Source organism: Manis javanica, chromosome 2 (genome assembly GCF_040802235.1).
Source record: "Manis javanica isolate MJ-LG chromosome 2, MJ_LKY, whole genome shotgun sequence".
Taxonomy (NCBI): domain Eukaryota; kingdom Metazoa; phylum Chordata; class Mammalia; order Pholidota; family Manidae; genus Manis; species Manis javanica.
In genome coordinates, this window is record NC_133157.1 from 127,870,336 (window position 1) to 127,883,961 (window position 13,626).

At 44.2% G+C, this 13,626-nt stretch overlaps 1 protein-coding gene across 8 annotated transcripts in view; it reads left to right on the forward strand.

The window, feature by feature from the left end:
- Positions 1–13,626, forward strand: part of SFMBT2 (Scm like with four mbt domains 2) — a 214,821-nt gene that overhangs the window by 168,441 nt on the left and 32,754 nt on the right. For all 8 annotated transcript variants that reach the window (XM_073229358.1, XM_073229355.1, XM_073229360.1 and 5 more), the window contains 4 exons: positions 2,712–2,825; positions 3,965–4,007; positions 5,453–5,523; positions 7,648–7,787. In XM_073229358.1, coding sequence (XP_073085459.1) covers positions 2,712–2,825; positions 3,965–4,007; positions 5,453–5,523; positions 7,648–7,787 — 368 coding nt within the window. The remainder of the gene's footprint in view (positions 1–2,711; positions 2,826–3,964; positions 4,008–5,452; positions 5,524–7,647; positions 7,788–13,626) is intronic.

Consider the following 13,626-nt stretch of genomic DNA (forward strand, 5'->3'; position numbering starts at 1 on the left):
TACTATATATACAAAATGTTCCACACCCTGCCTTTTTTCCCCTCAGATATTCACGTGCCTCTTTACATTTATGTATATAAGAAGGTTTCTCATTCTTCTTTATAGCCACACAGTATCCCATCCTATGGGTGTGGCATAATTTATTTAAGTACCTCCTGATTTTGTGATGAAGGTTCTGGACAAGAATGAATAAGTGGAACCCATTTTGACATGATGCAGCTGCTACAAAATCAGAGACTGAACGTGGCCTTGTGTTGCTCAGAAGAGATGTTTCTATAAAATGATACAGAATATGGCCATGGTCCTTAGTGGAACATCTAACTATGCAAGGGTAGTTTCAGCATCCTAGAATAATCAAGAAGGAGCATTGCATACATTTTTATCAGATTGTTTTTTGAGCTACTGGATCTGAATCTTGGAAGATAACGGAATATGTCTTAAAAGATTATTCTGTGCTCATCTAGATTCATAAGGTTGATAAAGGGAAATAAAGGATTGTTGCCCAGACATTCAGAGTAGGTTGGAAAGTTTTAGGGTCAGGAAAACTTGGATGGGTGATAAATAACCAACTTTTCCTTTTCCATCAGTTCTTGCTTAATAAATGCCTTCATGGGATGGATTTGGGGGTGGAAGGAAGGCATAATGATAGCTTTCTTGAAGACATGGTAGCTGGCACATTATAGCTCATAAATACTTGTTTAATTGAGTGGAAGCATGATCAAAGAGTTTTAAAGTATGGTAAAGACAGCCTTAGAAATACATTAACATACACCTGTATATATACACAGGTATATATATGAAAGCAGCAGCATAGTGCAGTATTTGAATTAACAGAACATTGGAAGATAAAAGTCTAATTAAAGGAGGAATAAGCTTTCCCTTTTTGCTTCCTTTTGAAGCACTACTTTGACCTTGAAAATGTTGTTTGTACCTAGACATAAATTGGGAAATACAAATATACCTAGGAGATGAATTCAGCCTAGTAACAAAATTGTTGAGTAGCTAAGAAACACAAGTTTTTTGAGTCTGAAGATGAGAACTGAGTGTGTGCATCCCTGTGTGCATTCCCTGTGTAATGAGGAAACAGCTCCGCGACTGTCTTCACTGGACCCTCTGGAGACTCCTCCAAGCCAAGAAAAGCCACTTCCACATTTGAAGCTACTTGGAGAGTTCCTTTACCTTTGTTTGTTTTGGACGTCTTGTTTATTTGATTCCTTTGACAAATAGGGTAAGCATTAGTTGAATCTTACAGTAATGAGACAGAAATGATTTTTAGTTATTGAACTGGGTGGAAAAAGAGTCTTTATAAACCTGCTTTCATTCCCTGAGCTTATGTATACTTCACATCATAGGAGAATCAAGCAAAAAGAAATTTAGGATTGCTAGTCATAGTAAATGCTTTGAGAACAAGTCAGAAGTTCAAAGTAACTATACGTGATGGATAAGTATGTGCACACACTGCCAGAGTGTTCAGTGTACCACCGTATAGCCCAGAACACTGGTTTAGCACTAGATTGGAAACCTACATCAGTCAAATAACATAATCTGTTTTACAGTGTCTACTTTATGATGGGAAGCGAAAGGTAGGGAGCCAGTGGAGCTAATATCAGTTAAAATGACCAGGACCATTCTGTCTGCTGGTGTTTGGCTTCACGAAGCCACATTTTGAGGAATGTCATTCCGAATCTATCAGACGCTGTGTGAGGACATGGACGTGTGATGGGTTCTGCTGTGTCATTTTCATCTTGGTTCCCAGTGTGGAACCAAAGCACAATTAAGTGGTCAGAGCCAGTGAGTCACCCTCTATTAATAGAACTCTTATCTTTTGATTCTTAGTTCAAGAGTTTCATCCCTCTAAGTGTTTTTTTTTTGAAAGAGTTATTGATTCAGTGTAGAATTTTCTTCTTTTCAGTAATTGCTAGGTTCCAAATTTGTTCTCTCAATAGCCAGAGCTCCTTGAAGCTTTGCTCAAAACATTCAGATATGTCAAACTGTCTCACCTCTATTTCAGTCTCTCCACTGTGCTGCTGACTTATCACCCGGCATTATTAGGATCATGAGATGGGGTGGAGGTTAGGCAGACCCCACTGAAAAGTCATCCTGCATAAATGACTTTTATGTGATGTGGCCAAAGTCCGCAGTCCACAAACTGAGTTCAAAAAAATAACTCCAATCAAACCGATAGACAAACAAGTTCCCTAGGGAAATTGTGTTGTAGGTGTTCACGTCTCATAACCAGCGTTCCCGAGTCTTACCAGTTTCTTGTAACTGGAATGTTGAACATCATTAGTTGAAGGCTGACCTTCCCTTGGTGTTGGGTTACCTTTGCTTGGTGGCTTAATCATGTGCTACCCTAGGTCCTCTAGGCTCCCATCCTAGTGCAGCCATGCTTCCTTATCTCAAAACTGTCCTTCAGAAAGGAGAGACTTGCTGCCTTTCCAGCTTTTCTGGCTCCAATGCCAGTTGTTCCCAGATTCCTTCCTTCTCATCCTGTTTGCAGTGGGAAGTGTCCCCCTTTCCCAAACTCCCCTTTATGGAGCCCCTTGGACTCCTGCTGCTTTTATTTCAGGCATTTGCATCTGTTGTAAGACTTGTCGGGTTTGTGTCTCACCTTCGGGAGAATGTTTCCTTAGTCTCAGGGAGGCTCCATACTTCCTTTCTTCTTCTGCATCTTTGTTGCTAAGAGTTTTGTTTTTACCTGTTGTCTGCAGGTCTGCAGACTCCTGCTCCCGAGTTCATTGTTGATGTGGAGTCCATGGACATCTTCCCAGTGGGCTGGTGTGAAGCGAACTCTTATCCTTTGACCACACCACACAAAACAGTCTGTGAGTATCATCCAGTTTGGAGCTATGGTGGATAATGTTGAAGATTTGGGTGAATATACAGGCAGTTTAAGTAAGATAGTATAGACACTATGTGAAAAACAAAATAGGTGGTACATGGCACACAGAACACCATTAGTTCGAGTACGTGAGTTGTCCCTCCTTTACATGTCTGCATGAGATGAATGTCTGGAAACATTTTACAAGTTGACAAACTAAGTCATAGTGTTGAGGCAGTTGAAGGTTCCAGACAGGCAGAGATCAAGTATCTGGAATCTTCACTCCCAGTTTTGCATGTACTTCATTATTTTGATTTGAGAAAATTTAAGCTAATGTTTGTATTTTTGTAACTATAGTTTTGTATTATGTCTGAGAGAGAACTAATTTTTCTCACGAGGTTTACCCCAAGAGAATCATAATTGGTCCCCAATTGACACATATAAACACTTACCTACTCTTACCAGTAACTAACCACTGAGATTTCAGCTGTACCTTGAAAAGTACATTATATCACATCATTCTTTTTTATTGAGATATAGTTGATATCATATTTAACCAATAATCAATATTATGTTGGTTTCAGATATACAACATAGTGATTCAACAGTTGTATACATTACTAAATGTGCACCGTGATAGTGTAGTTACCATCTGTCAACATACAAAGAAATTACAATACAACTGGCTGTATTCCCTGTGGTATATATTCTTCCATCCCTGTGACTAATTTATTTTGTAATTTGGAGTTTGTACCTCTTTATCCCTGTCACCTGTCTCACCCATCCTTCCACCCCTCCCTTCCATGGCAATCCCCAGTACATTTTTTGGGTAATCACACTTACAACAATTTATTTTACCAGATATGTTCATGTGAGATGTATGTATGCTCATTTTCTTACTAAAAGCACATTTTAGAATAAAGTGGCCAGTATCGTGGTAAGATTAGATGTACTACATCCTATTTAGACCTCATTTCTGATGAGTCAATTTATGCTAGAAGAAATTAAGATAAAATTGGGGCATATATGAAATAACTTTTTAGTCTGTAAATTGTTACTTTAAAACTGACACAGCCATTTTTTAAAAATGCCAACTAGCTGACAAAGCTGATTCTCTTTTTGTCCTTTTTGCCTGTTGTACAGCACAAAAGAAGAGAAAGATTGCAGTTGTGCAACCAGAAAAACAGTAAGTTTATTTTATTTTCCAAAAACTGCATGGTAGACAAGAGTGTCTTCCTAGAGGATGGGAAGCATGGCTGTTTTAGAGTTAGTTAACACTGAACTTAGTAGTAAAAGTGAGGGGAAGATATATCTACTGTGAAGTATTGTGCATCTAGTATGTGCAGGATGCCCTGCTTCTAAAGGACTTTCTACTGCAGGTTGTAGTTTCTCACGTTCACTCCACCTCAGCACACCTGGGGGACACATGAGGCTTGCACGTTGATTGTGCTGGCTGTCCATGATGCCCCCAGCTGGCGCAGAGCTCCCCCGCCCCACTTCCCCACAGCAGGCTCGCAGCCAGGCCTGGCAGGTGGCAGGGGTGGGGGCCTTCCACTGGCACCAGCCCTGGTAGCTCCCAGCTGGGTGTACTTGAGGGACCTGCTTCAATTGTCTGTATCTCAACGCCCTAATTTGTGAAATACCTATTTCTCAGGGTTTTGATGAAGATTAGATTTTGTGTGGAAAAAATTTGTGGGTCCTACATTGTTGAATAAATGTAGGTTACCCTGTTTGGACTATACTTTTATGGGGAGAGGGAGGGAGTCCATGCAGGCAGGATGTTTGTGAAAAAAGTAACTGTTAGTAGTAACATTTTCGTATATTGAAAAATATCTAAAATGCACTCTAATACACATCCCTTGCCAAATTATTCTTTCTTAATAAAAATATACTGATGGAAAGGGAATCGGAAACAGCATTTTGTCTATGTCCATGCTTAAATTTAAATAGAACCAAACTGAATAATAACCGCATTTCCATTTGAATGTAAGTTTTGTGGTACTTTTTGTACATTCATTCCTAAACACAGTGTATCAGATTAATATTCTGACTCCAGTTTTATCTGGATAACATTGAGATACAGAATAATAAAATAGTAGTCCCATCATTGAACCCAAATTTGCATTCTTAACTCCTAAATTTGCAGTCCGTGAATCAGTGGTCTCACCCTTCACTTAACTCAGTCACCTAGCCAGCTTGCAAAAACACAGAATGCTGGGCCTTGTCTCCAAAATCTCTGACTGAGGGTGTCTTTGGTGGCGCCTGAGCATCTGTGCATCTAACGACATCCCAGATGGTGATGATTTGCCAGTTTGGGGGTCTCACTTTGAGAACCAGTGCTGTAAATGACCCTACTAAGAGCTCTTGGTTACTTTGAGTTTATGTCATCTGTCAACTGTGTGATTTCTATGCATTCAACCTGGATACCCCTGTGAAAACTCAGTTCACCTCTTTTCCCCTAAGGCTACATTTTTTTAATATTAATTCAGCAACTTTTTACTGAATTAGCACAAAGCTTACTACATGCTTCAAGTTCTGTCATAGTCGCTTAAGTTAGGAAAAGACGTTGGAAGTGTACTACCTTCTTCCTAAGTGCATGACCCATGATAGTTTTATTTTCTTTATCAACAGATTGCCGTCCACAGTGCGTGTTGAGAAAATACCTCATGACCTTTGCTTATTCCCTCACCTGGAAACCACAGGTAAATGAGCCCATTTACGGCTTTCTGTCCCTTCCCAGGTTGTGAATGGGGAACATGCATATGTTTTTAGGTGAGCATGAGAACATCTCAATTTTGAATCTATTCCTTTTTTCTAGTGCTACTTACAAACAGATACCTGCCCCCACCCCATTTTTTTGAATCTTGTAAGCTAAATTCTCTGTGCCCCTTTTCTGCTTCTTGCTAAGTACTCTAAAGAATTCTCTTGGTCTGCAGAAAAGGTCCATGTGTTACTTGGAAATTATGAGCCTAATCAGAGCTATACATCACCGATGATCATGTGGAAAAGGAAAGAGTTGAAAATATTATTAGACGTTCCTTTTTTAGCATTTTATATCAGTTCCACTTACATTTTTCCATGAGTGGTTAATACATAAGTCCCTGTGGGCTTTTGAATTGTTCCTTAAAAACCCTCTGTGTTTGAATAGCTGATTGTGAATAATATGTTTTTTAATGTATGAAGTTCTACGTCTTACAATAAGTTTTGAAAACACAAATGTGAATTACTCTTTGACCATAAATCTGTTTATAGATATGTTTGCACATTAAGTAATACTTTGATTAAGGATTTTATTTTCTAGCAAAATGAAACCTGCTCTGAGTCTAGGATTAATACCTATATGCCATGGGAGAATCCTATTAGTCGAAGTTATCTTTGACTGAAAAGAGAGCAATTTTTTAAGTAGACATACTAAAATTGTTTTTTCTAAAGATCTGGGCAAGGAAATCCTTACCAAAATTTGGGTGTAAATGCAGCTGTGGACTTAATTTTTTTGCCTGTTGTATAGAATTCAAACTACAGAATGGTTTTAAAAGAACCGTGTGAGCTATGCTTTTAGAGTCTGTAATTGTTATTTCACTCCTTTTGTCTTATACCCAGAAATATAACATTTCTCCTTCTTCAGCTGCTGGTTCCTAGTTGAAGTCCTATGAGGACAAGCCTTCCTGGGCTGTTAAATTACCATCCCAAATGAATAACTGTTTTTATAGAAATACCACTGTGTAGCTTAGCTGGGAGCAGCGTGGGAGACGGCAAGTGTCTTGGCTGAAAGTGAAACCTCATTCTATTTATAGACATCAAGAAGCTTTAGGGTGCTAGCTTGCCATTTGTTCTACTTTCTCCCTTCAGCAGCTTGAGACATAACTAGGCACCAGCTTGCCCTGTTCACTTTCTAAGTCAAAAGCATAATGGAGACAGTGTAAATTTAAGGCACTGTGAGGTTCATGTCACACCCACCAGATGACAGAAGGAAGAAGCCCTCCAGCGTGTGGGGCAGCAGGACCTCTTCCATCATGTGGATGGGAGTGTGTGTTGAGATAGTCCCTGTAGGAACATGCTGCGTGTCTAGGAAAACTAAAGATAAGCAGACCCCACGGCTGAGCCGTCCCACTCCTTGTGATATACTTGGGGGACTCTCTTGCCCATAGTCCAAGTAGATCTTTACAGTTGTATTCTTTAAATCACTGTTGGGCACGTTGGGCAAGAGGAAACAACTAAGTGTGATCAAGAAGAGAGACAGGAAGCCCAACTATGATGTATGTATGTAATGCCATCTTGTACAGAAGTGAAAAATGTGTATGAATGTTCTGAATATTCGCTTACCAATTTGGATGGATCTCAGAAAGTTCCTACTGTACAAACAAAAGTGTTGCAGAAAACCACTTATGAAATAATTTTAAAATATCCATAATGGCCTATATTGCTTGTTGACACACACGTACATATGTGGGTGGTAATGTTTATAGACTTGCATGGGCATGATAGATGCCAGATTCCAAGTGGTGGGAAGGGAAGGTGGGGTTTCGGGAGTTAACATGCAGTGGGACTTAGCTGTGAGGCCAGAGGGTGTTTCCTTAGCTGCCTAGTGACAACCAAGTTGTCAGTGTCTTAGTTTTTGCATCTTTTGGTGTGTCTTGAATCCTGCATAATAAACAGAAAAGTTAATTTGTATGGCAGGAAAAATAATCAGAATTTTTAAGGTATCATTGTGGCTATAAAACTTCTTGATGTTAAGACAGTCCATTTCTGGGCAGTTATACCAGCTAAGTGGCTAAGCAAGTGTTGTGTGGTTTATAAGGTATCAGCTGTGTTGCTCTTCCCCGCAGGTACCGCCAACGGGAAATACTGCTGTCCTCAGCTCTTCATCAACCACAGGTGTTTCTCAGGCCCTTACCTCAACAAAGGTAGAATCGCAGAGCTACCTCAGTCAGTGGGACCAGGCAAATGCGTGCTGGTTCTTAAGGAGGTAAAGCTCATTCTCAGTCATCACCGACTTACTGTCACAGGGTGTTAAGATACAGGTGCGGTTTCTGAAGGAGGTAATTGGCATTTGAATCAGTTCAGGTGGCATTTACAAACATCTGCCTTCTCCGTCCTGTGGCAGGGAGCTGATCTTACCAAGGTGAAAGGAAATGGGGTTCCTGCCCATGGAATGCTCACGGATGGTGGGAGGGATGTGTTTCTCCCCCAGTTCAGGGGAAAAGATTGTACTGGATGTAAATACAGAGCTTTGGGGAGGCAGAGGAAGGATCCTTGTGTGCAGAGTGGTTTCTTGGAAAAGGTAAGTAAACCTGGAAGGCAAAAATGGGCCTCTGGAGCCAGTAGAGAGTGTGGTTAAGAGTGGACACTCACAGGATGGGTTGAGTGGCTCTTACTGCTCGTGCGCGGCTCTGAGACTGGCACCTGCACGCAGCAGGCATGCGGTCAGTGCTCTGAGGGGACCAGCTGCTTGCAGGAGGTTTGTTCGTGGGCTGCGTCCAGGCCAGCCCAGGCTGCTCATTGTTTTGACGGTATTGTTCCCCATTTCTCTCCTGCCTTTGGGAGACGACCTGTAGACAGAGGTGGATCCTCATTACGCTGATGGAGGGTTTCCTCTCTGTTACAGTTTTATGGCTTAGCCCCAGGCAGTGTTTGGAGATGGACTGGAATTCTGGAACCATTTCCGAACTGCTCTTGGAACTCTCTCTGCTTTTTTCACACACGTCAGTTCTTTCTCTTAAGAAAGAGGACATCACATAAATCTTCTTTATTGCTACTGTGCCATGATGAATGTGTTTTAGTTTCTTAGGCCCAACCATCCATTTACTGAACAGATTTTTGTTAGGCAATTTGTAGGAGCCAGGTGCTACATGAAGTACTGGCCAGAAAAAAACACAGACTGCCCTCTGCCTTACATGATCGTAAGCTGGTGGCACAGGAGGGCGAGTACTCACTGGAGACACAAGCTAAGTGCTCTGGAGCACAGGGGAGGGAGTGACAGATACACGGCAAGGGACACCGATCTGGCAGAGGCAGAGGGGTCAAACCATGAATACGCAGCCCCCCGGGTGAGGCTGTACAGGTGGACGTGCAGGGCCGTGTCTGAGAAAGGAAGGCAGCCCGTGTGGTTGTGCCATAGGTCCTTAGGCTGGGACAATGGCAGGTATCAAAGAGGTTCTATTTTGTAAAGAAAAAAGAAGCCTGGCATGCCTGGTGCTTCCTTGTAAGGGGAGCCAAGTAGCCAGGGCCCTGCTTGTGGAAAGAATGCAGACTCGTGCTCTGGATGACGGACTCTCCTAGTGACACCGAGCTAATGCTTTATGCTCAAGACAAGAGCCTCTCTCTGGTTTCAGATTTCATTTCACTTAAACAGAGTAAGGTAACTGCAGCAGAGCCAGAGCACGTTTGCTTTCCCAGGCCATCTGCAGCATTCACAGCTGAGGACTGTTACATATTTAGAAAACAAAAATCTGTTTTAACAAGAAAATTGGGGTTGCAATTGAGAAGAAGCAGTGTATGACATGGATTGGGCCACTGTCATGGCTATTTGTTTGGGAGCATTTAACACAGAAAATGTTAGAGGGTAGGTCCTGCCCTTCATGAGCTTCTGGTCAAGTGCGAAGGACACACAAGCACAGAATGTTGCAGCATAGTGAGTTCTCCCATGCCAGGACAGGGCTGGCGCGGGTGCTTGGAGAGCACAGTCAAGTCCCACAGGGTCTTCAGGGAAGGAGGCCAGTGGCCTGCAGTGGGAGGCCTGGCACATTGAGCGTACCCTCAGATGGTGGGAAGGAAAATAAAGCAACCACTTATCGCACCCTCCCTTAGAGAACCACAGAAGACGCCCAAGCCTGCATGAGTCTCCACCAGCCAGGGCACTCTCCTGGACTCTCTGCAGATGTTGTCCTTTTGCAGCAGTTTGGAGCTACTTTCCTTTAAACTGGCTTCCTCTGTGCAGTTGACATTGCGTCCTGAAACCAAACAGTGCAGGTCAGGCTCAGGCCAAGGGACAAGTAGATGTCATCGATGACATATATGCACTAAAGACGATGGGATGAGAGGACACCTCTGAAAGGTTGTGACCACATGGACAAGAGCTGCCATGTAACCCCAGCTGAGTAAATTGACACAGACCATAGACCTCTGCAGATGGCAGGTGCAATCGAAGAAATCAAAGTAGGATTGCACATGAGAAGTGTGTCACCATGCAAGGTAACAGCCTGACCTGAGAATTGGCTGCCGCCCACCAGCAGCACTGTCAGCCCAGGAAGCCCAGGAGTGCAGTTTTTCCCTTGCCGATGTTATCTGTCTGTATCTGTGCCTGTTTCTGTTGGGAATTATCAGAAAGGCACATGAAAGCTGACATGCACACAGAGAGCTGGAGGTTTCTGGTAAGCGGCCTGCAAGACTGTCTCACACCCAAAGTTCCACTTACTAAAATGAGGTCCCCGGGCACCCGCCAGTTCTGTTAACAGTCAGATGCCCCTAGGTTCAGCCTGTTGTTAGGGGTTGGTTATTTTACTTTTACTACGTGAGTTTTTTAGGTCAAACCCTGATCAATTCTCTGATCGGTGCCAGCAGCCAAATTTAAAAGCCAGAGGGGAACAGTTTTCTGATGACAAAACTAGTTTTTTGCTGATGTTCAGAAAATGCATGAGGCAGGAAGAAGAGAAAAAAACAAAACAAGCACTTCAGTTCAGTGAGTGCAAGAAACTCAGTTCCGACAAGCCAGTACTTAGGCTAATGCCTGTTCTTCAGCACCAGATCCCCTTGTGGTTTCAGATTTCATTTTACTTAGAATGAGGTAATTGGAGCAAAGCCAGTGCGTTTGCTTCCCAGGCCATGGGCCATGTGGCAGTTAAAGGTTTGCCGTCTTTGGAAAAGGTCAGGTGACGGCTGTTCTCCCCTAGTCTGGGCGCTGGGAGGAGATGGAGCCTGTGGCCATGGGGGCTGAGCCCCAAGAAGAGGCTCTGAACTCGGAGAGACCACTGCACCAGGGAGGAGTTTCTGGCAAAAGCAATGATGAATCCGTGCCCCTCTTCACTTTCTGGGCAAGGAGCGCTCTGAGCCTTAGATTGGGGAGAGAGATTAGTTTTGAGAGATTAAGAGCTGTCACAGCCTCGGTTCCAGATAGGGTGCAATGAGGGGAGGCAGAGGACCTCTGAGAAGCTGGAGCCAGAGCTGTTGACTGGCCCAGAGCGGAGGAGCAGGTCTAGCTGGCAACAGCCTCTCGGGCTAGGGCGTCTTATGGGAGCCCTGGGCCCAGTCCCAGGAGGGGGGGACCTGTAAGTCCAGGCAGTGGTGCTGGTGTTTACTATGAAGCAAATCCACAGGCTCCATGTGGTCATTGTCAACCAGGATTGTCTTGTCTGTCCCAAATACCTCCATCCCCATGCCTGCCCCAGGATGCCAGGGTCTCCCAATGAGATATACAGACTGCAGATCTGTGTGGGCCCCCGTACACGAGGGAGATCTCTGTATGACAAGCCTCCCCCACCTCAGAGCTCATTAGTGTCCTGTGATAGTCTTGTAGGCCATTCATGGAGGTGTTCGTGCCATTTCTGCTTTGTACTTCATGTGTACTCTCGTGAGTCTCCTGGTCTGAGACACCTACTTTATATACAGTGAGGAAGTGAGTGTTGTGAGCTTGTGTCCAGTGTGAAAGAACGAGTGAGCCAGCGAGTGCACAGGAGACAAAGGTGGGCAGTGATAAGAGCCACTCCTACCATGTGCCCTGTGCTGCAGGGCCCACTGATGCAGGTGCATGACCAAATGAAGAACACTGGCCGGTCCTGCTGGCAGGCCTGACTGAAACAGCAGCTCAGGAAGAATCAATCCCTGTTGTGTAGGCTATAAAGGCAACACCACCAGGATAAAATTCCAGGGTGGCTTACAGAGGTTTGGGGAGCACCCATGGTTTTTCTTAAATGTTATTTGGTGTAAATGTTTGCCAGTACGTAACCTCTGTTTTTAGCAAAAAAGAGAACGTCATTTCCAGTGGGGGAGCTCCAGGAGTCCCTTTTCACATTTGCCACATCACTGTCAGCTGCAGTGGCCGGTAGTGGCCTTAGAATGCTGCTGGCTCAGCAGCCGGAATGACCTGGGCACTCTCTGCTGCCACGGGGGGGCCTCATGGCTTTAGTCATTTCAGAGGGAAACAGTTACAGAGGAAAATCGGCAAGCTGTGCACCTCCTGTGGAGAGGTAAAAAGGTAGCACCTGATTTTCTTCTCCCTTTCTTTATCTTTCTGATGCGTAAAAGAAGGCTTAGTAGAAAGTGGTATGGATCCAGACACTCAGCAACTTGTTGATGTGATGAACTTCCAGGGTTTATTCCTTCCCTCCAGCGTAACCCCAGGCCCCACCCGGCTGAGATCGACAGGCAGACTGGAGACCTGAGCACTCAAGCTGCCGTCAAGATCAGTCTGCAGGTAGTGGGACAGGCTGATAAGATACAAAAAGTAAGACTGGATGGAGCTTCTGCTCTACAAGGCAGAAACATTGTCCCTGGTCAGTAAAATACAGATATGCAGGTGTGCAAACAAACACCCACCCCACACAGTCCCATCTCACCCCACCCACGTGCCTGTCCATCCGTCTGCCCACCATCCATCTATCCATCATCTATCTATCTTCCTATCTGCCTGCTTATCTCCAGTATATCTAAAAGAGTCAATTAGGTTATCTTCATTGCAGCCTGGTCAAGGGATGCAAAGGTTTAGACTTGACCTGTTAAGCCTTCTGGGGCTTTTAAGAGACTAGGTTGTGATAAGTTCAACTTTTCAAAAAATAAGCCATGAGTACTAGTCTGATGACGCCAGGGTTTGGGGTAGCTAATTAGGTCACCACAAGGGCACAAAGGAACCGTGGGGGAGCCTGCGTGTTCTCCTTTATTGAACGAGATTTTTCTCTCCCTTGGTCTGCTTCTGTGGTCTTAATAGCTCTGTGGCCTCAAAGTGCAGAAGTAAGTGATGTGGTGCCTGCAGGGTACCCCTGTGGTCCTGGTACCTTCCTTTTTATCTATCCACAACCTTTCCAGGGTCTCTGATATCAAGGTGTGTACCTGTTCAACACTTAACAGAGAGTTACTGACCATCTGCCATGTTGCATATTCTCTGAGCCATGCAAGCCCAGCAGTGAATTAAATGTGACCCATCTGTCCGTCCATTCATTCGGGCTCTGCGCAATCCATAGTCATAACTCCCTGCCACGTGGGCTCTTGTGGGAAGCTGGGGGTCATGGTGGCAAGACATGCGGCCCCTCCTGAGGGGTTTGGCAGGCCCTTACAGGCTGAAGAGACGGCCCATCCTGGCCGCTCCCTCTAGGCCTGCTGTATTCTGGCACGCCCATACGAGTGTAGAGACACACAGTTTCAAAAAATATTGACTGAGCACCTACTGTTGCCAGGTGTGAAGTCTCTGGTTTCTTGGTACTTATGTTCTCATAGGGGTGGACAGTACACAAACAGACCAATACGCTGTGGAGGGATTTTAAGTAAACAGGGAGGGTTTCTTGGTAAAGTAGGTATGGACCGAGAGAGTAAGAGAGAATTCCCAGAGGCCTGCACAGTCTGGCCTTAGCACTCAGAAAAGGGACGGGGCCAAGAAGGGAAGCCTGTGAGACAGAGTCAACAGGTCTGATTTGCACAGATGACCTTTGCCCATTAAACATCCAAGTGGAGGTGGATATGAGTCTAGAGTTGGGGGAAAGGTCTAAGATGGAAATGTAAATTTGGTAGCTCTTCATTTGTAAGTATTTGGATAGTGTTCAAGGTGGATGCACTGTGGAGTGAGCATTTAGCAGAGGAGAGTCCAGGGGTGGGGCCCT